The 27,883-nt window shown below is 41.9% G+C and overlaps 3 protein-coding genes across 3 annotated transcripts; all 3 read right to left on the bottom strand.

The window, feature by feature from the left end:
* Positions 1–378: 378 nt before the first annotated feature.
* LOC100691270 (claudin-4-like) lies at positions 379–1,135 on the bottom strand. Its single transcript, XM_003447025.5, has one exon. It carries the CDS (start codon positions 1,036–1,038, stop codon positions 379–381), a length of 660 nt encoding a protein of 219 aa, XP_003447073.1. The 5' UTR covers positions 1,039–1,135.
* Positions 1,136–7,367: 6,232 nt separating this feature from the next.
* Positions 7,368–8,213, bottom strand: LOC100691540 (claudin-like protein ZF-A89). Its single transcript, XM_003447026.5, has one exon. It carries the CDS (start codon positions 8,097–8,099, stop codon positions 7,437–7,439), a length of 663 nt encoding a protein of 220 aa, XP_003447074.1. The 5' UTR covers positions 8,100–8,213; the 3' UTR covers positions 7,368–7,436.
* A 1,935-nt stretch (positions 8,214–10,148) lies between these two features.
* On the bottom strand, positions 10,149–11,413 carry LOC109203802 (claudin-4-like). The gene has a single exon (XM_019363533.2). It carries the CDS (start codon positions 10,773–10,775, stop codon positions 10,149–10,151), a length of 627 nt encoding a protein of 208 aa, XP_019219078.1. The 5' UTR covers positions 10,776–11,413.
* Positions 11,414–27,883: the final 16,470 nt, after the last annotated feature.

Genomic DNA, 27,883 nt, shown 5'->3' with positions numbered 1-27,883 from the left:
ACTGTCCCACTATAACTTACGCCCTGAAAATCTATCACAGAGGAATAAGTAAGGGGATATAAGACAGAAGAAATTCAATAAAATCTATTAGAACATAAAGTTGCTCAACTCAGTTCCCTTATCCTGTAAAAACCCATGCATGTCAGAGGGCATGATTTTATACTGGCTCTGTTATTTACCCTGTAAACATTAAAAAAAGAAACTAAAAAAACAACTTTTTTTGACTGTGTGCTCACAAGCATTCAGAATACTGCACACGTTCCTACCATATGTTTTTGTAGACAGATAAAATGCCTAAATTCCTACATATTTTACTCATATTTCAGAGTTTATTACCTGATGTTAACAGTGGACTCAGTCAAACAGAGAGTGAAACCATCATGAAACCTTTTTCTTGTTTCTAGAACGCTGTCTAGATGAATGTTGTTGTTTAGTGTTAGTATGTGCAGATTTAACGTCACATTCTGTCTCATTCCTGCAGAAAAAGGAGAGGCAGAGAAGGGCTCCTCCCAGGTATAGCAGTCCTGCAGACACCCAGCCGATGAAGAGCGAAGCTCCCAGATGCCTCCTTTGATCGTCGGCCAGGTCAGGGTTGAACATATCACTTACGATGGCGTATGTGGTCCAGTGGACAGGCAGGGCCACCAAGCTAGCTGCAATGAGAAACAACACTCCAGAAGCTATGGCTGCTTTGGTCTTTCGCCTTGCGTCTGGTATAAAGTTGATGCATTTGCTCCCAACTACACCAAGCAGAATCCCACAGAACTGGATGATGATAGCAAAAACGATGAGCACCCTGGCACCCTGCAGGTCTTGAGGTAAGTCCTGTATAGAATTGTAGGATTTGCACTGCATCTCATCTGTACTCCTTATCACACACATCACCCACAGACCCTCATAGTGGATCTGAGAAGTGGTGATGCTTGAACCAATGAAGGTTGAGATTTTCCACAATGGCAGTGCGCAGATGAAGATCGTCCCTAAAAAGCCAATGATGGATAAGAGCAAACCCAGAACATGTCTACAACAGGCCGACATGATGAAGCTGTGTCGATCTCTTCAAGGAGGAAAGGAAGGTGCTCCTAAGAGTTGCAGTAATTTGTCTGTCAGAGACGATTTCAGCAGGTAGTTGGTTTTGTTGCACATTCTCCTCCTCTCCATCACAGAGGAGGAGTTTTCTAGCATGAGGTGAAACAGGTTTGTGAAGAAATATAACTACACAACTGTCAATGGAAAATTGTACTTAGTAGTCAGTATAATCTTTTAATGATATAAGTTTCCATATATGCTTAGAGGTGTATAATCGATTGTGTAGTGATAGGATGTGTGATCTGTAGAAGGCTGCAAGGGCTTTTATGTGCATTCCAGAGCGTTCTGGCTTTCACACCCACATTTTGGGAGCATGGGAGAGGTCGTACCTTGTCTTATTGTTTTATGATAGGATAAACGTATCTATGTCTGTTTTAGGCTAAGTGCCTTTTGTTTAGATGAACTGTTGGACTTCCAGACCAGCAGGTTTAGGGAAGTCTTTATGGGGTCACACTCTGACCCCACACACACACATACACACACACACACATACACACACTCACCCAATGATGTATAAATAAAGACCAGGGCAGTGGCACGGCGCGAATCTCAGAGCCCTCACTTCTGTGCAGGTGCTGTGACTGCCCTTGCTTGCAAGTAACTAACTGCAGTGTGTGTTTCTCCTCTCTGATTCAAAGCTGACCAATGAAAAGTAGAGCTGAGTACAGAAACAAAGGCTGATATGACAAAATGAATGCATTTTGTGTAGATGAAAAAATAAACAATTCAAATAAAGATATACCGTTTTATAGGGTGTAAAAATTAAGTGTGAAAACAGAGACTGAGTGATCAGTACTGAAATAGTCTGGCTGTGAAAGCAGTCACTGTGAAACAACTCTTTATTTATTCAGAATTTAGGGATTAAATATAAATTGAGTCCCTTAGTAAGTTGTTTCAGTGTAAATTATCAGCATTGCTGTAATGTGTGAGATTTATTCACAGCACTTGCTAACGTATAGTTCCCAGCCAGAACACATCACTTTCAGAGTGACCTGATTGCCAACTGATACTCTTGGATTAATGACTTGCAGAAGTTTGAATATATAGGAGTGATAAATTGTCTTGCACTTTTTTAACCTGAGTATCAGTGAATGACCAAGAATTCTTGGCACATGTAGGGTCTGACAGTGAAACCCTACAATTAGTTAAAAAAATAATAATCAAACCCTACACAGCAAAATAAACCTGCATCTTTAGATCTGGTCAGTATTCATTGTGTGTAGGGCAGATATTTACTGAAAATAAATCTGAAAGTGACCCTGATTCAGACTCTCATATGATTAAAAAACAACAACATAAAAAGCAACTACACAGCAAACCGTATTTATTTATACAACCAAATTTCCCCTTGTGGGACAATTAAAGGGTTATTCTATTCTATATGATCTAAACTGGTCATATTGAAAATATTGATAAGGTATGATATTTTGAAGCCTTTGATCAACACTCCATATATATTCAGCCACAGTTGATTCTAAATTTGAAATAAAGCATGCACAAAAAAAGAGAAAAAATACAGATATAAAACAAGTACAAAAGGTATAAATGTAAACCAGACTTATTTGAGACTGTACTGTGTAAATGTCACATCAAAATGAGAAAACTTAACATGATATTTATCACATCCTGTTATGAGAAGGCTGTGTGCAGGCAGGAGTGGTGATATGAAGGACCCAAAATGCAGAGTCACGGAAACATGAACTCAAATACAGCTTTAATGTTGAACTCCAAAAAAGTAACAAAACTGAGACTTCAAGGTAAACTTTACACAGACAGACCACACAGCAAAATAAGGGTAGATCGCAACACGGACACAGAGAAACACAGGGCTTAAATACACAGAGGGAGCAATTAGGGAATGGGAAACAGGAGGGAAACACAGCTGGGGCAAATCAGGCCTAACGAGACAAGGGGAAGCAAAACCAGATACATTAACATCAGACATGGACCTTCAAAATAAAACAGGAAACATAACACAGACTGAACTAAAGACACAGACACACGCAGGCACTGCAACAGAGGGAACAGAGACGTGGGAGCAGGGTAGAAACAGACACTGACTGGACACGGGGATATAGCAACTAAGGATTACACAGAGACATAAACCATAAGACAGAATTCTAACAAAGAAACCAAAGACTAGAAATGATAAATAATATAATAAACACAAAACCCTGGGTCAACGACCCAGGCATCCTAACAAATCCATCTCACCTGAGCTCTTTAACATCGGAGCAGATTCTATTAGTTTCTTCAAATTTAACCGAACACAACGCTGGAAAGTCGTTATTACTTGCATTTCAAAAGCACAGAACCAGCATACATGCATTATTATTAATAATAATATTATTTATAGTACATGATGCATCAGTTGTTTAACAAAACCTTATGTGAAAGAGTAAATTGAAAAAATGTGTTAGTTTTTCTGAACAAGTGTCCTGACTTATTAAAAATAACAACTGCTTTTACTGCTCGAACTGTTCTCACTTCATCTTCTGTCTGCAGTTAACCTTCTGTGCACTCAGTTAATATCCATGGGGTCAGGCTGCTCTATCCGAGAGAAGAATTAAAAGAAAGCCTTCAAACTCTCGTCATCTACAGCCACTGAACTGTTCACTACATTTTTAAACCTTGTGAGATTTCTGCTCTCAATGAGCTTTTTCACACCAACCAAAAAGTCTTGCTGTCGAGCACATTTGCAACTGAGGTATTCTTTCAACACATCAAACTTTTCTCTCTCCAGCTCCTCATTCTCACCAGAATCACCTGCCAGAGATTCACTCTGCAGCACGTAAGCGTCATCAAGACTGCCAGGTTGACTTTCTGGTGGATCAGACTTGTCGAGGAATTTGATCTTAAAAGTTTCATCATCAAGGTCGTCAACGAGATTGCACATCTTTGTGACCTGGGGTCTCACCTGGCGTGATAGACCGCAGCCTCTATGGATCTTGTGCTCAGAGCTTGTTCCTGTGCTGCCATGATTAATGCCTCTGTGCTATTTTTCAGTCCAGCTTTGTCCAGCCACTGCTAGGATTTCTGGATGTCACATGGTTCATTTTTACTGCCAGGCACTCATGGAGTGCAGTCAGCTTCTTCAGCCAGTAGGCATGAACATTACAGGGCCTGGTGCTGTCCAACTCTTCATCCTGGAGACCCTGTCTTGGATGTCTGCCACTGTGATGGTTACTGGTCCCTGTTTAGGGAGGTTGCTGTGGTCTGCCCTCAGATCCACTAGCCACTGAGCATTGCCGTTATGGTTTGCATCCTTCTCCCATATGCTCTTCCAGTATTGCTCCATCTCTATCCTTGGTGGTGCTGTTCTCATATTGTTCCCTAGCCACTGAGAGTACACCTTGTCTCGTTCTGTAGAGAACAGCTAGTTTATTCTCCTGCCTTCGATCTCTCTGGTGTACCTCTTCTAGTGGCTGTCCAAGGCTGTGAGTCTTTGCTTGGCAGTTTCCAAGGCCTCAGGTACAGAACCAACTTACCTGGATGATTGAGCATGCATTTAGAAACTATTGATTTACGTTAATAAGCGAGTGCACACATTTCTGCCCTCTTATCACTTAGATTTCTGAATCTTAAGAGTGAATCAATTTACAGCAGGAACCGCACACCTAGTCATCAAATGTTTGGTAAAGTAGCATGAGTAGTGTAAAATTTAGTAGGTTCCTGTTAAAAATCACACAAGCTTCACATCAAATCTGGAATATATACTTCCATTTTATACAGTACACCATTGAAATTATAAACTATATATTCCAGTCATCCACTTATCAGTAATTCTTGAGTAAATGGATGTCACTGATAAATCACTGCAAGTGTTTTTAACAAACTGTTTCTTGTTTTTGTAGAACTCATCAGCAGCTGTCTTTAAATGTCTTGTTCAATTTTCCTAACCTGGAAGCTAAGCTTCTGAGTCTTATCACATGTAGGTGGCTCTTCTATGTTGTGCCATGCGTTTTTGAAGTGGTTTAGTCAATTCAAAAATGCATTTCTTTCCAAGATCCAAACTTTTTCACTTGTGTTTTCTTTGTCTAATATTTTAACTTGTTTAATGATTTGAAAGACTTTTTCACACCACTGTATGTACGTAGAAGTTCAGTTCAAAAACTATGAACAGAGTCCAATATCCACCTCAATTGAATTTGACTTTGCTGGTAATGTGAATCACTGCAAATGTACTAACGCCCAGTTTGTAACAACAGATACGATGCCTGATACTACAAAACAACCCCAAGAGATGCGGTTAAATGCCCTCTCCAAGTCCAAAACACCCGACATATATCGACCAGTTGGGATTACTTGTTGACACTGTGCTTCATAGGATAAAGTACTGGTGCCATGTTCCACCACCAAGAGCCAAGATCATTTCCAGAATTGTTATTTATTTAATCGTAATTCTAGGAATCTTTTGGCACATGGTGTTTTGGAAATGTAACAGTTTCTGTTTGTAGACTTAAAAAAACTGCAGTTGATTCATTCTGATGATGTTATATTACTCTAAATACACAGTGTCTGTAAATTCAAACTAGGTCCTCATGCTACTAATGTCACTTGTAACTGTACTGTATATACACAGGACTACTGATATAGGGTTGTGTTTTTGTGGCACTTAAGTTTAAATTGGCCTTGGACAACCATTCTTCCATAGGATTAACAACAGACAAAAAAATTAAGAACATCATGTCAGACTTGAACAAGGTGTGTTTTTTTTCTGACAAACGTCTGTTCAGCAATATTTTTTGTTCAATTCATTCTATTATTATTGTGTGAATGCAACTGTTACTCAATTCATCTTTATTATTCTAAATTCTGTATGGGTTTTTTTTGGGTTGCTATAACTTTTGGTGTTTGTTCCTGTTGTTCTTTCTATAATAATCTTTTCTCACAAGATTTTTTAGAAAGTAAGTAGATTGGAAAAACTCCCTAAAATTAAATGGCCTGGTAAATGGCCTGTATTTGTATAGCGCGTTTACTTAGTCCCGATGGACCCCAAAGCGCTTTACACTACATTCAGTCATCCACCCATTCACACACACATTCACACACTGAATTAAATTAAGATTTAAATTGTTTAAACTGATACTTTCAGCTGCAGAAACTATTAGAAATTTTAGTCATTGTGGACTTTCTAGTGAAAAATACCATCAGGCAACACTGTCAACAAAGATCACCTATGGCCACTCAGTGCAATATTAAATGTTGAGATTTCTCCTCTCAACAAGTTTCTTCACACACTGACCAAAATGTCTTGCTGTCGAATGCAATTGCAAACAATGTATTCCTTTAGCAACAAACTCTGAACTCTTTACTATCTGGATAATGTTGCCTTCAGTGATATTTGGAAAAGGATAACCAAAGTTAATTATACTCTGGGTTTGACTAACAAAGTTGTTGGATACTTCAGTAAATCCAGAAAGATTAAAAAGCACAACTTCTTCTGGTCCAGCTGAACCCTCATTCAGACATTTTCATTTCCTTACAGTAGATCATATCTGAGCTTTGATCAGCTTAAGCCTGTTTCCTGTGTTTAGATCTGCAGCGAATAGTAGGCTACTCATCACTTTTTCCTTGTTCTACCTTGTTCAGAGCTGTCTGACAAAATGAGGGAAAATGTGGACAGAGATAAGCCACTGTGTTAGAGAGGAGGCAGCAGGTTTCCCTTCATTCCAGGAAGAGGAGTGCCTTCTCTCTGGCATCGAACAGCAGTTCAACATGCATTGTATGCTTAACAACAGGAACAGAAAAATCTGTGCTGCAAAATATATTTGCTGTGGATTTGGCTCTGAATATAGTCTGTATCCCAAAAATTCCAGCATGACACAAAGCGTAATAGTTAGTGGTATGGGTAGAATTATCTGCTAATTTAGGTAAAAAGCTGAAAGAACATAGCATTAGCCCTCCAGTTAGCATTAGCTGCTAACATGGCAAGCTGGAGCAGCTAACACTGCTAATGCTGAAAAAAACACTGTCCCACTATAACTTACGCCCTGAAAATCTATCACTGAGGAATAAGTAAGGGGATATAAGACAGAAGAAATTCAGTAAAATCTATTAGAATATAAACTTGCTCAACTCAGTTCCCTTATCCTGTAAAAACCCATGCATGCCAGAGGGTATGATTTTATATTGGCTCTGTTATTTACCCTGTTAACATTAAAAAAAGAAACTAAAAAAACAGCTTTTTTTGACTGTGTGCTCAAAAGCATTCAGAATACTGCACATGTTCCCACCATATGTTTTTTAGACAGACAAAATGCAAAGATTCCTACATATTTTACTCATATTTCAGACTTTATTACCTGATGTTAACAGTGGACTCAGTCAAACAGACAGTGAAACCATCATGAAACCTTTTTCTTGTTTCTAGTAGAGCGCTGTCTAGATGAACGTTGTTGTTTAGTGTTAGTATGTGCAGATTTAACGTCACATTCTGTCTCATTCCTGCAGAAAAAGGAGCAGCAGAGAAGGGCTCCTCCCAGGCATAGCAGTCCTGCGGACACCCAGCCGATGAAGAGCGAAGCTCCCAGATGCCTCCTTTGATCGTCGGCCAGGTCAGGGTTGAACATATCACTTACGATGGCGTGTGTGGTCCAGTGGACAGGCAGGAACACCAAGCTAGTTGCAATGAGAAACAACACTCCAGAAGCTATATCTGCTTTGGTCTTTTGCCTTGTGTCTGGTATAAAGTTGGTGCACTTGGCCCCAACCACACCAAGCACAATCCCAAAGAACTGGATGATGATAGCAAAAACGATGAGCACTTTGGCATCCTGCAGGTCTTGAGGTAAGGTGAGCGTAGAATCATACTCTTTGCACTCCATCTCATCTGTAGTCAGCAGAATGCAGTTCACCCACAAACCCTCAAAGATCACATAAGTAGTGGCAATGTCAGCACTAATGAAGTCTGAGACTTTCCACAGTGGGAGGAAACAGATAACTATTGTCCCTAGAACACCAATGATGGCTGAGACCAAACCCAGAATCTGTCTGCAGCTAACTGCCATGATGAAGCTCTGTTGATCTCTTCCAGGAGAAAAGGTAGTAAGAGAGTTTTGTAAGAGAAGATTTCAGCAGGTATTAGTTTTTATTGTCCACACAGAGGAGAAGTCGACTCTGGTTTTCTTTCCTACTGATTAGAGAGTGCTAAAGGAGGTGACAAAGGAGGAGTTTTCTAGCATGAGAAGAAACAGGTTTGTAAAGAAATCTCACCCAACCAGCTTGTTTCAAAGCACCTGTTGAACGGACAGTTGAGTTTCACATGTGAATACAAAGGCCGATATCACAAAATCAGAAAAATGCAGACATGCAAAATGGTAACTATGAACAATTGGGGTTCAAATACAGGTGGAGGCACACAAGGCACACATCCAGTAGGGGTCCCCAAGGTAGGCTACCTTAGCTTAGCTTACCTTAAATGTAAACAGGGGGGACTCTGTTAAATAGTGAATTTATATATATAAAAATGACAGTGATGACTAACAGTAACTACCCAAGTAACTACCCAACTCTGTAATAAGTCACAAAGCTACTAAATTAGCTGCAAATGTTGCGAGTTAAAATTGTTAAAAAACCCCATTGTTATATATTATCTGAGCCGATATTTTATGTTAATAGGCTAACATGTAACAATCTGCCAATCTGTTTTAACCGGATTCTTTTGTAAAGCTGAAATATAAACTGTCACATATTATAAATGTACTCATATTTACTTGTGCTGTCTTGTTTCATCAAATATAAGCTTTGCGTTAATTTTTAATGATAAGGTTGATCCATGAAAATGCATTTTGACATAACTTTGATCAAAATAACTCACCTTTGTTTTGTCTGCTTAACACAACTGGTGTGTTGAAAAAAAAACTGAGACAAGTCTGACAAGTCTGTGAGCTGATAATAACTTTAACTTAGTATGTGATGTTCTTTAATAAATGTTGTGTAATATTTGTTAGGAATATGGGGTTTTTCCTTACACTCTCATTCTTTAATGCAAAAATCTACCAAACAAAATAAAAAAACAAAACAAACATTTTTGGCCTGTTGGGCAGCAAGGATCTACCACAAAAGCTGTAAAGATTCTTTCACAAACACTCCCAAAACCAGATTTAGTGTTAGAATTTCTTTATCGTTTGACATTATTGTAATTATTCTTGCCAACATAATAATGTTACATACTCATAAATGCCAGTCTTAAATTATATTGGCATATAATCGTACACAGAAAATAACAAATCAATAACAAATAAAAGGAAAAGTAAGTTCAAACAACAAATTTAAATCAATTACTTTATCATTATTAATCAAATTTTTATCATTCAAATTTGATATTAAACTATTTTAAATGTGCATGCTTTAAATTCCACAGATATAAGAGAAAAAAAAATGTTTAAGTATGTCTGTGTTACTAATATAAAACAACATAAATGGAAAAAGATGTATAGCCAAATTGTGTAAATACAAGAAAATATATACTGGTAAAAGAAAGAAAGGCAAGTTTTATGTGTTGAAACTAGTTTGTTTTAAATCTATTTAAATATATTGTTTAAGTGGTTTTCAGATGTGGTTTATTGGTTTTAATCAGTGGTGGGATTGGTATTTTCGTTAGTGAACACAACGAATTGACTTGTACACTTCAGAACTGGTTCAGTTAGTGTCACCATGCTGCAACTGACTGAAGCTTAGCTGTTGGCATATACATGTATTCGTGTATCTTCCATATTCGTGAGATTCACATCTCTGATCTGAGCGTCCTCAACAACAAATCGATGTGCAGATGGGTGACTGGCTACATTACACCCAGAAGAGGTCACATCTTGTACTAAACACCTTGTATATACATATATCATAGTTTTGGTTAACAAAATCCATTTAGAATGCAAACTTACTTTTCATTTTTTGACTAGTATGCATTCACACATTCAAAATCCTGGGTCTTTGTTCCTACAGTTTGTTTTGACAGCATGTTTTGAAGCCCATAAATTTACAGTCAGTTAAGCAGTCATAATTTTTTACTTAACGTAATAATAGACTCATTCAATGGCAAAGAGAAAGTGAAACCTTTATCTTGCTTCCACAGACTCAGCCCTGGAGTATCCAACCTCATATTCAGTCTCATTCCTGGAGGAAAAGGAGCAGCAGAGGAGGCCTCCTCCCAGATACAGCAGTCCTGCAGGGGCCCAGCCGATGTAGAGTACGGCTCCCGGCTCCACTGTATCAACGTTGTCCAGGAAAAGGCTGTTGGAATTCATACTAATGGTGAGGTTGATCCAACATGAGCTGACTGGTAGGGCCACCAAGAAACCTGCAATAATAAACAAAACTCCGGAAGCTATAACCACTTTGGTCTTTTGCCATTTGTTTGGCACAAAGGTGATGCATTTGCTCCCAACCACGCTAAGAAGAATCCCACAGAACTGGATGATGATAGCAAAAACGATGAGCACTCTGGCACCCTGCAGGTCTTTAGGTAAGTCCTGTATAGAATTGTAGGATTTGCACTGCATCTTGCCTGTACTCCTTATCACACACGTCACCCACAGACCCACAAAGTGGATCTGAGAAGTGGTGATGCTTGAACCAATGAAGGTTGAGACTTTCCACAACGGCAGTGCGCAGATGAAGATCGTCCCTAAAAAGCCAATGATGGATAAGAGCAAACCCAGAACATGTCTACAACAGGCCGACATGATGAAGCTGTGTCGATCTCTTCAAGGAGGAATGGAGAGTGCTCCAAAGAGTTGTAGTAATTTGTCTGTGACAGACGATTTCAGCAGGTAGTTGTTTTTGTTGCACATTCTCCTCCTCTCCATGACAGAGGAGGAGTTTTCTAGCATGAGCTGAAACAGGTTTGTGAAGAAATATAACTACACCCACCCATGAAAAGTAGAGCTGAGTACAGAAACAAAGACTTGACAAAATTAATGCATTTTGAATAAACAATTCAAATAAAGACATACTGTTTTATAGGGTGTAAAAATTAAGTATGAAAACAGAGACTGAGTGATAACTACTGAAATAGTCCAGCTGTGAAAGCACTCACTGTGAAACAACTCTTTATTTATTCAGAATTTTGGGATTAAATACAAATTGAGTCCCTAAGTAAGTTGTTTCAGTTTAAATTATCAGCATCACTGCAATGTGTGAGATTTATTTGCAGCACTTGCTAACGTATAGTTCCCAGCCAGAACACATAACTTTCAGAGTGACCTGATACTCTTGGATTAATGACTTGCAGAAGTTTGAATATATAGGAGTGATAAATTGTCTTGCACTTTTTTTTTAACCTGAGTATCAGTGAATGACCAAGAATTCTTGGCACATGTAGGGTCTGGCAGGCAAACCCTACAATTAGTTTAAAAAAAAAAGAATTAAACCCTACACAGCAAAATAAACCTGCATCTTTAGATCTGGTCAGTATTCTGTTCATTGTGTGTAGGGCAGATATTTACTGAAAGTAAATCTGAAAGTGACCCAGATTCAGATTTCATATGATTAAAAAACAACAACATAAAAAGCAACTACACAGCAAACCGTATTTATTTGATATAAACTGGTCATATTGAAAATATTGATAAGGTATCATATTTTGAAGCCTTTGATCAACACTCCATATATATTCAGCCACAGTTGATTCTAAATTTGAAATAAAGCATGCACAAAAAAGAGAAAAAATACAGATATAAAACAAGTACAAAAGGTATAAATGTAAACCAGACTTATTTGAGACTGTACTGTGTAAATGTCACATCAAAATGAGAAACCTCAACATGATATTTATCACATCCATATTATTTGAGCTCTTTAACATCGGAGCAGATTCTCTTAGTTTCTTCAAATTTAACCGAACACAACATTGGAAAGTCGTTATTACTTGCATTTCAAAAGAACAGAACCATCATACATGCATTATTGCTATTAATAATATTATTTATAGTACATGATGCATCAGTTGTTTAACAAAATCTTATATGAAAGAGTAAATTAAAAAAATTTATTAGTTTTTCTGAACAAATGTCCTGATTTATTAAAAATAACGACTGCTTTTACTGCTCGAACTGTTCTCACTTTATCTTCTGTCTGCAGTTAACCTTCTGTGCACTCAGTTAATATCCATGGGCTCAGGCTGCTCTCTAAAAGAAAAGAATTCAAAGAAAGCCTTCAAACTCTCGTCATCTACAGCCACTGAACTGTTCACTACATTTTTAAACCTTGTGAGATTTCTGCTGTCAACGAGCTTTTTCACACCAACCAAAAAGTCTTGCTGTCGAGCACATTTGCAACTGAGGCATTCTTTCAACACATCAAACGTTTCTCTCTCCACCATTTGAATAATGATGTGCTTAATGATGTCAGAAAAGGGATACCCAAACTCTATGACACTCTGGTTTTGACCCATCACACCAGGGTAGACATACCCTCCTGAATGCATTGCAACAACTGCCACTTTTTCAAAGAACCTGCGAGTAACGAACTGGACAGGCTCATTATTGTTACTGTAATGCCTTTCCACAACCTGATTCCGGTTCTCAGATGAAACAACCAAACAAGATTCGATCTTTTTCGTTCCACCATCTGGATGTCCAACAATGCTAATGCCACCACTGTGACGAATGAATCCACAGTGTGTTAGGAGACCACCAGGCAATATCTGGACATCACTGAGCTTTAACAAAGCCCAGTCAGTCCCTGACACATCAGGTGAGTAATCATAACCAGAAACCTCTTCCACATCTATCAGGCCATCGTTCTGCTCCAGACTTTCATAAGAGAAAGTGACAGTGACCCGCTCATTAAGCCGGCTGTTATCATTACAGAAATCTTTAATAACATGGGCATTTGTGAGGACAAATCTGCTGAACACGAGGAAACCGCTTCCTTGTGGTTTCCCATTTATTCTTACTTGACAAATAGAATGACTGAGCTCCATGAGTTTCCTCATTGTTTTTACTTCTTGGCACGACTGAGCATTGCTCCCAAACTCCAGACGCAAAAGATTCTGGGTAAAATTAATGTCATGAGTTTGTTTTTTGCTGCTTTTGATTGAGTCTTTAAATTCTGAAGACAAACAATTTTGCATCTGTTTTAAATAAATATTTCCACACAGATTTGGTTTCTTTTCTGCTACATTGTCGGTCTCTGATTCGACTGTGTTTGCTGTGAAAGCTCCCCATTCCCACCAGAATCACCTGCCAGAGATTCACTCTGCAGCACGTAAGCGTCATCAAGACTGCCAGGCTGACTTTCTGGTGGATCAGACTTGTCGAGCAATTTGATCTTAGAAGTTTCATCATCAAGGTCGTCAACCAGATTGCACATCTCTGTGTTCACTTCAGTGCGCGTGTTACAGAGCACGCAATTCTTTTTGAACATGGTATTGCGAAAACGACCATCTCTTCGTAGAGCTTGCTTCACTTTTTCCCCTTCGTATGCGTAAACAGTAATTTCCTGCATGTCTTTTCTTAATTCTGGATTTTTCAGGATTCTGACAACATTTTTACCTCCTCGTGCCATGACATGATATATCACAAGCTTGCTAGATTGTCTCCTTTTGCAGGGATAACCAAGGCCGCTAACTGGTTTCTTTGGCTTCTCCACAGCTTTCACAAACTTCAGAGTTTTAATTACTCTGCATGGAAAGTGTGAAGCTATCGCTTTCCCACTTCTTACAATAACAAGCTCATTGCGCGCCTGCTTTTCTGCAGCAGCTTTGAACTTTGGACTTTTCTTCAGGCAGTCCTCAATAGTTTGTGCTTGATTGCAGGTATGGGTATAGATGTTCTTCCTGTAACTCCACTCAAAAGAATGAGTCAGATGAGGCTCTTCTTCCTAGGAAGAACAAACAATCAGGTCTCACTTACAGGGGGTCTTATTCTATTCAATTACTAACATGTTCTTAAGTCACTTTGCATTACTAACTGCCTGAAAATATGTGGGTGTTTTATCCATTTCTTTTTATTGCCACACTGTAAAATGTAATATTGTGTTTAATTAAAAATATTAAATAGGTTGAACTCAATTTTTATCAATTTGTTATTAGAACTCAATTTAAATAAGTTACCAGTACTTTTTATGCAAAAACCGCGATAAACTCAATTAATTTAAGTTGTCTTAACTTAGAAAAACTAAGTAAGCTGGAAGTTTTGCTTCTCAGTGCGGAAGGATGAAAGATGTGTTTTGAAAATGCCACGTGACTACCATCCGCCTCCCTCTCGGATCAGTCCGCATGTTCATGGCGCATTTTTTATGTAATATGTTGATCAAACCTGGTGTCAAGGGATTTCAGGATTTTGGGATTTTTATTATGTTATGCTTAAAGGTACATTTCATTATCTAGATGTGTTTGCTCTTTTAGTATTCAGCTTAAATGGGGAAGTTACACTCTGTGCAGACTCAACAGGAAGCCTGCACGCAGCACAGTTCTATTTTATCTCTTCCTGTACGTCTCTGAGAATGCTATGAATAATAAAAGGCTGACAACTATTGCACTGGGTGCGAGTCTCCCTGAGTCTCACCCGTGTACACGTTAACCTGTCTGGGCGTCTTTATTCTGACCTGACTTGCAATACAGGAAATCTGACATTTCTTGGTCCTTCGAGCCGGATGGGACACAACACTTTTGTGTGACCCCACAGGAAAACCTCATCGAGTCCTGACGTCGTGAGAAGCCCTCGCTGAAGTCTGTCGACAGCTCCTCTCTAGGTAGAGGATAAAAGTCCAGAGACGTGACATTCGGGTTCTGGCCAGTGTTTTTAAAAGTGGTCCACGGCGGTGGGGGTCGATGAGGCAGACCTGAGAGACCGGCAGTGAATCAGCAACCAGGTGAATATTAACACTCTGAGACACCTCGCGTAAAACGTTTAGGCTCGCCCAGAGGGGTTGGTAGCATTCCTAAAAGTAAAGGCTCGCCTGAAAAAGGGCTGGAAGCATTTTTAGGAGGATTTCTAAAAGTAAAGGCTCGCCTGAAAAAGGGCTGGAAGCATTTTTAGAAGGGTTTCTAGAAGTAAAGGGTCGCCTGAAAAAGGGCTGGAAGCATTTCTAGATAAACCTCGTCCGTAAGACGTAGTACGTGTTGAAAAGGTATTGTTGTTGTTTTATTTTTGTTGGTGGAATAAGTTGATTTTACAGCACAATAAGGAGGCTGAACTATTCCACTAATTTGTTTACTGTTGGCCACCCAAGTACTGGTGAAAAGAGAAAAAAGGTCATGTTTTATCACGTAAAGGTGACACCGCTTTCAAGAATAGCTTGAAAGTAGAAGGCCGTGTCAACTACCTCTCTCGATTCTCGTGCCAGAGAAGGTGCCGCAGTTGTGTAGTTGTAAAGGATTATAATGGGTAACGAAGCTTCAAAACTCACTGCTGACGAGCAGTGGTTAGAGAAAAAATGTCCAGGCGCCGGACAAATTAGTGCATGTAGATGGAGGAATCCTAAAAAAACTAAATGTCCCACATGGGTGGGAAAATGTAGCCCCTCCACATTGACTAAATTATAAGAAACCCTCCAAGCAGAAATAAATACTGAAAAGGATGCTAAAAAGAAAACAAAGCGTACACAAGAGTTGTAATATTATAAAGCATGGAAAGAGGAATGTAGTGGAATGAACAAAAGGTTAAATTAAATTAGAGCTTATCTAATGTATTCAAACTGATAATAGAAAGGATAACAACCTGTAAATTGGTACTAACAAATGAAACAAAATTGGGAAGACAACCAAGCTGAATGAATAGAATGCATGAAACCAGATAATTCACACAAAATATATCAAATAAAAAAGAGAGATGCATAAGGTATATTAAGGCTGTGTCATTGTTCAGCCAAGGAAAGTGTGTCTCCAGCTTGGGAAGGTGTGAAGCTGCAGATTCACACAGACCCGTGATGGATACATAATAAAATATAAAATAATAAACTATTGTATATTAGTAGTAAAGTAGTGTATTGTAGTATACTATTGCTGTTATAAAAAAGGAGAAACAATACAATGATAACATTAATAATGACATACTATTAATAAGAAGAGGCACCTCAGTCAGTTATGATGTGAGGTGGATGATTGTTGGAAGTAGTCTGATTCAAGCTTAAGGTTTGCTCAAACTCAGTACAATGATATATGAGATGAAGAAAATAAGGAAAATAACTACACTAATCAGGTGCATAGAGACACTTGACCTGCTTGTAAACCTGTCATCTTAGATGAGACTTTGTTAAGATGAAGAGCAAACCTATACTAACAACTAATGAGCCAAACCCTGTATACAACAGCTAAGGCTACAAGATTGAGAAGCTGAATTAAATATGTGGACACTACCAAGCTAATGAGGAGCGGTGACGCGCATGGAGATTGTTGCTTTCGGTTTAGAGTGTTGTTGAGCTTTATAACTATTGTTTGCAAATGTTGCTAAATGCCTGTGACTGAGATGCTGGTTTTGCTCACTACAATTGTATAAATAGAGTTTGAATTCATTACTGTGGATGTACAGTAAGTGACCACTATATATATATATATCTTTCAGTAGTAACGAGAGGTTACTACTGATGCCGGTGTGTTTTAGTTTTCTCTCCAGTTTATGTGTGTGCTGTGAGAATGATTAGAGGTTTCAGCTGTTCTTCTTTGACTTTCTGATTATGAAAAGCATGTCTAAAATACTCGTATGAAAGCATATTTTGAGTGATTTTAACTGTGTGAATGCTGTGAGTAGTAGGTTTTGAGTGATTGGGTGTGATTTGTACAAAAATAATAAAAAATAGGTAATAATAACACTACAAAGGTTCATAGTAGAGTGAGTGAAAAAGTGGAAGTTTGAGAGGAAAGGCAGTGTGTGTGATGATTCCTGATGTCTGAAAGGGCTCTATTTAGAAGTGTGAGCGTGACATAAAGGTGTATTGGTTTTAGATCAAGATTTAGTAGAATTAAAGAGGGTTTATAGACTATGAATACAAAGAAAAACAAAAGAGTTCGATTAGTCTGCAGAAACAGGAAATATGTGTGCCTGTGGTGTGTAAAGACAGCTCTGAAGGTATAATTGGGTTGAAACTGAAGGCTGAACTCATGATTGTTTAGAGATGTCCGCCATGTCATAAACAAAAGAAGGTAAAAATAATGACAGAAATAATTGACAACCATATTAATGAATAGATAACACATACACAAATTGTTATATGTGAAATTATTTTTGGAAAGAGCCAGAAGTGAGATAGTTTGAATTTAGAACTCAGTGATAAGATGCATGAATTAAACCTTATTGTAACAAACACTTGCAACGAAGAAAGCAGCTTACACTCAATTAATATGAACGCAAAGCCTTGATGCCATAGGCAATTTGTTTTGTTTGTTTGTTTGTTTGTTTGTTTGTTTTGTAAGTTTGGAAAACAAATTTGTGATCATACTTGTGGATCACAGTGACACATAATGATTAGGCATATGATTTGTTGATGCCTAGTTTTAGAGCTGTGAGCTATGAACTGTAAGCAATGCAAAGTTTTTCCCAACTTAGAAGTTTGGCACATGCCAGACAACTTTCTTATGTAGGCATTTTGCTTTCACAGTCACACATCAGAAAAGTGTGGACAGTTAAACCCCAGCACACTTCCCCGTACTTTGCAAGATGGTGACGCACACTGCTGTATAAAGGAGCTAGGAAGCTAGATGAGGAAACAAAACCACGCGCTGACCTTCACAGCACCCCACAGGCTGGTTTCGTTAATATCTTTGTAGACGGTTCAGCGTCCAAAAGTAGCCTTGGGCGGAACTGTGTAGGTTATGCGGTAACCACAGTAGACACAGTTTTAGAAGCAAAAGCACTAACTTCCTCACACTCTGCACAGAGCGCAGAACTCACGGCTGTCATACGTGCCTGTCAACTGCATGAAGGACAAGACATAAACATATACACTGACAGCCAGTATGTCTTTGCAGCTGTGCATCATTTTGCAAAAATCTGGCAGAATAGAGGGATGGTTACTTCTACTGGCAACCCAGTGCAACATGGAAATCTTTTAAAGGCACTGTTGGAAGTGATAATATTGCCGAAACAGTTAGCATTATGTAAATGTGGAGCACGGCTAGAAAATGATTTGATGACGTGTAATGGCAAACCAATACTACCAAACTCCCTACACATATCAGCAGCATTATTGACACACACAATCATGTGTCAACAGGAGGGAGGGGTGGTAGATAAAAATTTCGGGAATTTTCGGGAATTTGTAGTTTGTAGTTTCGAGAGAAACTACACTAGCCGAATGGATGACTAAATTACTTGAAAATAAAGAGATTGTTCTAAACAACCAACTGCCGAGTGACATCTCTCCAGTGTCTTGCAGGTTGAAACCAGGTGATTGGATCCTGATCAAAGTACTCCAAAGGAAAAATTGGAGTTCACCAAGGTGGGAAGGTCCTTATCAAGTGCTGCTCACCACACCTACTGCCTGCAAAATAGCAGAAAGACCGTCCTGGATTCATCAAAGCCACTGCAAAAAAGTGAGTGACAACCTAAACGTTTAGACGCCGACACCCCTAACTCCTGGTGATCTATTGGTGGAGGGAGGGCTGATCGGGTACACCCCGCCCTCTTCTTCTTGCCGGTAGTCTACTCATCAGAGGTCACAGGTGTGTCTGGTCATCATGAAGACACTCGTCCTCCTAGTGGCTAATGTTGCACTCCTGGTGAGTTTATTAACACTCACCCGAAAGAAAGAAGATGAACAACACCACCTGCAGACAAGATGGACACATGACAACTCACATCTTCGTGACATGACACAAGACCATGACACAAGACCACACTTTCAGGATAACCATGGACGCCACGTCAACGTCAACAACAAGGAAAAGACGAAGCACCCCAGACCTCAAGCAGCATGATTCCGTGTGGGGTTCCGATGTCCCAGAGGAATTTAAACTTTGGACTGAAAGACAAAAGAGTGCTCACGCACTCTTCCCATGGGTGGGGGTAGGAAAACACGCTTTAAGAATAGAGATTCTAAACTACCGTTTTGGACTTTTTCTGAATGCTTCATGTAAAATCAACGACGAACAGGATCAAGAAATTGACGCTCTGCGCATTGCAGTAATGCAACACAGGGTAGCATTGGACATGATTCTCGCCGAGAAAGGAGGACTATGTGTCCTCTTTAACAACACATGTTGCACATACATTCCAGATAATGTGCACTCACCGAACATGACTGATGCTCTGAAAACACTCAGACAACTTCGGGATGCAGAACAACAACACTATGCCACAAACACAGAAGACTGGCTTACGTGGCTTTTAAGCGGCTCTTGGAAGTCCCTGCTGATTAAAGGACTTGTTTTTGTTGGTGTTATACTGTTATTGTTTCACTTCATGTGTCATACCTTGTTTGAAGAACATGGTATCAAAAATGGTAACTGCTTCAATTCATGCTTACATTACCCTGTCACAGAATGAAGAAGGTGATAATGAGATAGACACTTGGATATAACATACTCACGAAACCCACTATTTTATGATGTCTTGGCTAAAAATGTTTACAAGTGGCCATAGACTGATACAATGTTAGTGGTTGCTATGTACATATATAGAAGGAAAGATCAAACAACAGGTGGGAATGTCAAGGGATTTCAGGATTTTGGGATTTTTATTATGTTATGCTTAAAGGTACATTTCATTATCTAGATGTGTTTGCTCTTTTAGTATTCAGCTTAAATGGGGAAGTTACACTCTGTGCAGACTCAACAGGAAGCCTGCACGCAGCACAGTTCTATTTTATCTCTTCCTGTACGTCTCTGAGAATGCTATGAATAATAAAAGGCTGACAACTATTGCACTGGGTGCGAGTCTCCCTGAGTCTCACCCGTGTACACGTTAACCTGTCTGAGCGTCTTTATTCTGACCTGAGTTGCAATACAGGAAATCTCCTGACACCTGGAGAAGCGTCAGCTCAAGATATTATTGTTGTCATTGCTGTGGATCTTTACCTGATACACTGACTTGGTGAGTAAATGTTTACTCTTATTCAAACTGATTTGTGGCTTCTCTTAGTTTAGCACCAGGTTTATAATCTTGCTAGCTAGTTAGTGTTAGCCTAGCGTTGCTGCTGCCGCTGGGCTCATGTTACTTAAAAATTAACACCACAGCCTTAAAAACCTTATATAAAACTATGTCTGTGAAATTTTCTGTTGATTGTTTGAAATAAATAAGTGAGATAAGAGCCCAGACAAAATTCTTCGGGAGGTGCAGCCGTTAGGGGTGGGGTGGGGAGGGGGGTGGATAAAAGAGCTCTCCGAAAATGTGGAAGCACTTTTGCAAATATGTGATATTTTGATAAATTAAGTAGATATTTGAGCATTACACAGCTACATTTTCGCCTGAAAATATCTTTAAAGGTTATTTTGTGACCCAGAAAGGGTAGTCTGGGGAAAAGGAGGATCACATTTGTCGGCCACGTTTGTCGGAGCCTGTGCGTACTTGTAAGCGTGGCAAGAGGAGCGCTGCTGAAAAACTTATTACTTTTTCTGGGTCACAAAATAAACTTTTAAGATATTTTCAGGCGAGAATGTAGCTGTGTAAATTTCAAATATCTGCTTGATTTATCAAGACTTCACATATTTGCAAAAATGCTCCAATGTTTTCAGAGACGTCCATTTTTTTCATGCTTTGTGGCAGCTTTAGAACATCTGTGGCATCTATTAATGTCAAATCTAGCGTTTATTTAACAACATAAGCAAACTCTATGTTACAATGATTGCACAGCCATTAAGGATCAAATCAGTTTCTGAAAAATGCTCTGTTTTTTCTCCCTCTGCTTGCTTCTTACTGTCTTTGAGGCTCGGGACCAGCACTCCTGTTTTTGGACAGAAAGACATCAACTCAGTGGTAAGCAGGGCTGCACGATTAATCGTTAGAAAATCGCGATCTCAATTCATACTTATGTGCGATCTCATTTCCAAATGACAACGATTTAAAAAAAAAAAAAAAAAAAAAAAAAAAAGACGACGACGACGATTGTACCGCATTTTGATCCGGGACGTAATCTGCATGAAAACAAGCGCTCACTCTTCCTGCTCAACAAATGACAAGGGCGGAGCCTTATACCACGTGATACAGAAGCTGTGCCGTGATGCTCAAATTGGCAGGGAAAAAACAACGGAGAACACGTCAGGGATGACGAGAAAGTGACAGGAGAAAATCCGTCCCAGTCAACCACCCAAACATCAATAACGGGAACCTTATACAGCGCTTCCCTATCGGGTTGTTCAGTCTGACGTCACTGGCCGTGTCTGGGCCTAAACTCCGCTGCAGGTCCATATATCAAACGATCACTGTGGCATTACTGAGAGTTGAAAAACTGTCTAAAGTCTTTCATCTTTAATAAAATGATCAGTGTTCTGCTCTACCAGGTGTAACAATTGAGTTTAACATCCAGGCATCCATGAAAATGGAATTTATGACATTTAACGGCGTTAGAAGTTAGCAGGAAGTTAGCTCGCTAGCTTCTATCTAACATAAATGAAGACCGAAAACTAAACAGCAGTGACGTTTGTAGAGTTACTGAAGTTTGGCTAGCTGGTATATAATGATGTGCTACGTGACCGCTAGCGACACAGCTATGTTAGTGTGACCAAGTGGTCGGCGGGGTTATAAAAGAAATAATAAAATGACAACGCCACCTGAGGGGGAATTCTAGCCCCCAGGAAATATGAACTTTAAAAATGAAATGTAATTAAAACAACAACATCTGCACAGGTTCAGGGATGGACACTGAGGCCGACTCAAATATTAACAATTTTATTTATTAATGTAAAATAAAAACAAAACAACAATGACAGCGCAATGAATGTCTAAAACGGTGTCCCAAATTACAATAAAAAAATAAACACACAACTGAGAGAAAAGGGAGAGGCAGTACCAGTCTTGTTCGGAGGAAAGGAGTCAGCTCCCCAAACCAGTCATGGTTCTGCTGCGTCAGTGGGATCGTCTGGTGGAGAAGGATGGCATCCTTTATCGCCGTATTTTGCGTCCGGGTGGAGGTGAGGAAGCCCTCCAACTTGTTCTTCCAGAGGCTCTGAAGCCTGAGACCTTGAGGCAGCTGCACCAGGACCATGGGCACCAAGGTATTGAGCGTACCACTGAACTAGTCCGGCAGCGTTGCTATTGGCCCGGGATGTCCTCTGACATCAAACAATGGGTTCAGCATTGTGAACGCTGTCAGGTCGCGAAGGACTCAGAGTTGGGGCCTCATAGTTATATGGGCCACCTGTTGGCATCTAGGCCGAATGAAATTCTGGCCATAGATTTCACACTGTTGGAACCTTCTCGTAGTGGAGTCGAAAACGTCTTGGTTATGACTGACGTTTTCAGCAAATACACTGTCGCAGTCCCTACCCGGGACCAGCGGGCCTCTACTGTGGCCCAGGCCCTGTTGACAGAGTGGTTTTTTAAGTTTGGCGTTCCTAGCCGCCTCCACTCTGACCAGGGTAGAAATTTTGAGAGTCTGGTGATGCAACAGTTATGTGAGTTGTATCGGGTAGCTAAGTCCCGTACAACCCCCTACCACCCAGCAGGTAATGGGCAGTGTGAACGATTTAATCGGACCCTCCACAATCTCCTGCGGACCCTGCCGTCATCTCGGAAACGCGACTGGGCTGCGTGCTTACCACACCTGCTCTTTTGCTATAATAGCACGCCCCATCAGGGCACGGGAGAGTTGCCCTTTTTCCTGATGTTTGGCAGGGATCCTAGGCTGCCCATTGATTTTCTTCTAGGTCGTGTTCAGGACCCAGTGCCTGGAGAGGTCCACGACTGGGTGGTTGAGCATCAAGCCAGGTTAATGGTGGCTTTTGAGGGAGCTCGGGCACGGTTGCTGCTGGCCGCTGACCGTCGCAAAGCGCGGCATGACCAAAGGGTCCACCCTGTTCCTTTCAAAGTCGGTCAGTTGGTGTATCTTCGTGATCACAGCGCCCGGGGCCGGCACAAGATTCAGGACCTATGGAGCTCAGTCGTCTATCAGGTGTTGAGGGCACCCCAAGACAATGGGGCTGTTTATACCATTGCCCCGGTGGGAGACTTGGAGAAGGTTCGACATGTCCATCGTGACATGTTGAAAGCACAGGTCAGCCTAGGGCCTCCCACACCTGGTCCACAGGTTCCACCCACACCTGTACCCGCTGACTCAGAGCGGACCTCCTGGAGCGATGATGAGCTGTGGCTCCTCGTTCCTGAGGTAACATCACGCCCTGTAGTACCCGTGGCGTTACGCTCCAATGCCTCCAGAGTTCCATCAGTGGAACTCAGGTCTGCCCCCAGTGTGGTTGTAGCACCCTCGACCTCGGCTTCCCCAGGTTCTTCCTCGGGCTCTGGTGAACAGTCTGAGGTGGGTAGGCCACACTTGCGGAGAACAGCACGTTCTACAGCTGGTCAGCATTCAAATGTACATCATTTGCTGCGTTCTCATTAATAAATAAAATTGTTAATATTTGAGTCGGCCTCAGTGTGCATCCCTGAACCTGTGCAAATGTTGTTGTTTTAATTACATTTCATTTTTAAAGTTCATATTTCCTGGGGGCTAGAATTCCCCCTCAGGTGGCGTTGTCATTTTATTATTTCTTTTATAACCCCGCCGACCACTTGGTCACATACTTGGCGTTGTCGACAGGATGCACATTTGAGGTAGACGTTTGGTCTTGTAAACTGTTTTATTTTTGTAGAGATCACAGTTCACCTGTTTGAAGGCTCTATTTGTTTTAGTGTGTGACTATAGACAAGACAGCAGCAGAGCAGGCGGTTGGTCCCCGAGAGGACACAGCAGCAATCAAACCCCCAGAACTTGGAGGCGCTGTACTGCACGGCGGATGCACTCACGCGTCTCCTCACCACGGCTGGAGCAAAGGAAAGAAAAACAGCCGCGCTGTAGCAATCACACGACCTGATCGCCTCAGTAATTTAACCAACAAGCCAGCGTCTACCGCTGTATCGCACCAGAAGCTCGGGAGGAAATAATCCAACGAGAAAACCCGGCTTCCCTTTATACAGGTAAACGCCGCCTTGTAGTCAATATACAGGTGGGCTCCTAGTTGACGTAAGCGCGCAGCGGGAGCAAGCACAGGAGAGAGAGAGAGAAAGCAGTAGCGCAAGTGGGGGCGAAAGAGAAAGGAAAAGTGAGTAGCCCCTCCGGACCACACAAAAAACCCCACTATAGTCTATTCACCTGGTGCTGTACAACAAAAGAAGTGTGGAAAACGACCCGCCACCTAAGGTCCCACGGCCGCTGGTAGATCCTCAGTTCGCTGAAATAAAAGCACAAGACATACACATTAAAAGGGTAAAAACATGGGACATAAAACAAGCTCTCTATATACTAAAAAAGAAATTAAAAGAAAAACGGAGGTCTGCAATAAAACACACCCACATACACACCACAGAGCACAGATTGGAAGTACTTGTACTCTGTGAGCCAGCCCACAGCTGGTGCTGGTTCCAATTGTCCGTAGCCCCACTCAGTCTCGCGCAGCTCTCCACAACTGAGAGAAAAGGGAGAGGCAGTACCAGTCTTGTAACACCAGCCCAATATGCAGCTGAGGATCGCCCGACCAGCCGCGAAAGCTGGAGTGAAACGATAGTCCAAAAGGGGCTTAGCGTGAGACCCAAAGCCCCCAGGGGCGAGGCGAGACAAACAGCAGGAACAAAACTGGACAGCCAACAGATCGGAACACAAGATAAAACAAGGCAAGACAAGACAGCAGCAGAGCAGGCGGTTGGTCCCCGAGAGGACACAGCAGCAATCAAACCCCCAGAACTTGGAGGCGCTGTACTGCACGGCGGATGTACTCACGCGTCTCCTCACCACGGCTGGAGCAAAGGAAAGAAAAACAGCCGCGCTGTAGCAATCACATGACCTGATCGCCTCAGTAATTTAACCAACAAGCCAGCGTCTACCGCTGTATCGCACCAGAAGCTCGGGAGGAAATAATCCAACGAGAAAACCCGGCTTCCCTTTATACAGGTAAACGCCGCCTTGTAATCAATATACAGGTGGGCTCCTAGTTGACGTAAGCGCGCAGCAGGAGCATGCACAGGAGAGAGAGAGAGAAAGCAGTAGCGCAAGTGGGGGCGAAAGAGAAAGGAAAAGCGAGTAGTCCCTCCGGCTACATCTACCCCCCCTTTTTGTATTGGCGCCCCGACAATAACTCGAGGGAGCTAACACCATGGCCTGAATATGGCAAGCTGAGCATTGGCGACCGGTACAGGCTCAACAGAACGCGGCAAATGATGTACATTTGAATGCTGACATACGATTCCACTCGAACAGGCCAAACGGCGTGCAAAAAGCGGTCTTGGGCTTATCCTGCTCAGAAACTGGCACCTGATTGTACCCGCTGGCCAGGTCGATGGTAGAAAACCAGCGTGCGCCAGCAAGGGCATCCAGACTTTCCTCGATGTGAGGTAAGGGGAAGGCGTCCTTCCTTGTTTTGCTATTCAGCAAACGATAGTCAACGCACAGACGGAGGCTTCCATCCTTCTTGCGGACCAACACGATGGGAGAGGCATAAGGACTGCTACTCTCCCTAATTACCTGGGCCTCCAGTAGCTGGTTGATATGGGCCCTGACAGCCTCATAATCAGAAGGAGGAATTCGCCTGTACCTCTGCCGGACGGGTACATCATCGAGCAGAGGTATGTCGTGCGAAATGAGGTTTGTGCAGCCCAAATCTCCCTCATGAGTGGAGAAAACAGAGCGGTACTTCTGCAAAAGTAACCGTACCTCATGTTGCTCTGACTCAGCGAGAGCAGAGAGGTCAATTGCATCCAACATGTCTCGAGCAGGGCTGCTGGAGACTTTGGGAGGGAACTGTGACGGGAAAAGAGTGTTCCTCACTAACACCAGCAGGGAGGCTAACAACAGTAGCTTGGCTTATCACTCCTAAATGGGTCCGTGGGTGGAGGACAGCTTCAGCTGTTCCCACATTAGTAACTGGGATATAGGCAACGCCCTTATCCACCTGGACCAAACATGGGGAGGCCAGCAACCCAAATGGCAGCCCGGACTCAGGAGGCTCAAAAAGCACAGACTGACCTGACAACTGGTGAGAACAGGTGGTGGCCACCAGCTGCATGACACCACCAGGTATCCGCACGGCCCGCGGGCCCTGTACCTTGACGGTACCAACACGGTCCTCTGGGGCTTGGGCTGCAGACTGGTGACACTGATGTAAGGCCTCCAAAACTGGTCTCGGTGCCTGTGACACAGAAGGAGAATTAAACAAGGAGCCACCGAAAGCCCCAAACAGCTCTTGATAACAGCGACGGATAACATTCATTCCTAAAATGCCAGGAACAGAGGGCGTGGCACCAGGAGGGTCCTTCACTATAAGGATCCCACAAGAGGGCATTTCCTTGCCACACAGGAGTACACTGAGCTCCAAATAACCAATGTAGGGAATGGCCAACCCATTGGCGGCCCGAAGCTGCAACCAATGGCATGACTGGAGGCGTTCCTGTCCCCAGGGTGCAAAATGCGTCAAAAAGAAGCTCTCCGTGATGGTGGAAACCATGGAACCAGTATCCACCAAACAAGGGACAGTCACCCCACCAATCAGCACATCTATCTTTGGACACGATGAAATTAGCCTGCCCATCTTATCTTTCTGTGAGCCAGTGAACTCCCCACCTGAACTGTGACTCTGCAGCTCAGAGGGTTTTAGTTTTCCGACTGGGTAGCGGGAAAATGATTGCCAACTGCGGTATAAGAAGGGCCTGAATCAGAACCTGCTCTGGTGCGGCGTGAAGCCCGCTCCCCAGTGCACTCCCTAGCAAAGTGTCCTGGCTGCTGACACCGGCGACAAATCACCGAGCCAGCCCGTGAAGGCCGAACACCTCTTCGGGGGTTCTGTAAAGAAACCACTGTCTCAGTGAGCTGATTTAACTGCTCTTGTTGGCGCTTTAGGAGTTCCTTTAGCTCACGCCACTCGGACTCAGGTGTACCAACAGGAGTGAACCTAGGGCTAGTGTGCACCCCACACTGGAAACCATACGCCGATGGGTGGGAATAGCCACGGTCACGTACACCACCTGAAAACCCTTCTCTTTCCCATCTAATTGCTTCCCCGCGCACCTCTAACAAGGTGGCAGTAGGCACACGGCGAACATATTGTTTAAGCTCTCTGCGGAGAGTACTGTCAGCAACATGTTCTACAAACTGGTCTCGGAGCAACACCTCTGCATTACGCATGCCATCAGGTGCACTTTGTTTCACTTGCTCCATCAGAGCCATTAGCGCTAAGGAAAACTCCTGCAAAGTCTCTCCCTCCCGCTGTTTCCTCGAAAAGAAAGCCTGCTGCAGAGTGACATAGGACTGCGCATTACCATACAGTTCCTTTAAAATGGTCAACACCCGAGCAGGATCCCCTCGCTCTGAATTAGGGCGAAATTTGATCTCCTCCCTTGCTTCTCCCTCTAAATGGTCAAAAATAAAGAACGCTTGATCAGCAACAGACAGGTGCCGGGCACGCATGCACGCTTGAACCTCTTCGACCCATTCAGATATATTGATGCCCGTTCTGCCATTAAACATGGGACATTTACGGTCCCTAGGCACCACCACCAAACGCTCTGTGACGGCGGCCTGGCTACCAACATTTGGTATACAACCAGCTGGTGCGAAGGAGGCCGACATGGCACCACCACCAGACTCCAGCACAGCGCCTCCATCCCGGCGCAATTGCTCATTATCTGCTTTTAACTGTGCTACCAAGTCTCTAAGTTGCTGCAATTCTTCCTCCATAATAAATTTTAGACCAAAAACAGGGAAAATTAAA

This window comes from Oreochromis niloticus, linkage group LG10 (assembly GCF_001858045.2).
Source record: "Oreochromis niloticus isolate F11D_XX linkage group LG10, O_niloticus_UMD_NMBU, whole genome shotgun sequence".
NCBI classification, from domain to species: domain Eukaryota; kingdom Metazoa; phylum Chordata; class Actinopteri; order Cichliformes; family Cichlidae; genus Oreochromis; species Oreochromis niloticus.
This window is presented reverse-complemented; position numbering and strand designations above follow the sequence as displayed.

Excerpts from the sequence above, each read along its gene's own strand:
- LOC100691270 (XM_003447025.5), bottom strand. The coding sequence starts at position 1,038 with ATGTCGGCCTGTTGTAGACATGTTCTGGGTTTGCTCTTATCCATCATT.
- LOC100691540 (XM_003447026.5), bottom strand. The coding sequence starts at position 8,099 with ATGGCAGTTAGCTGCAGACAGATTCTGGGTTTGGTCTCAGCCATCATT.
- LOC109203802 (XM_019363533.2), bottom strand. The coding sequence starts at position 10,775 with ATGTCGGCCTGTTGTAGACATGTTCTGGGTTTGCTCTTATCCATCATT.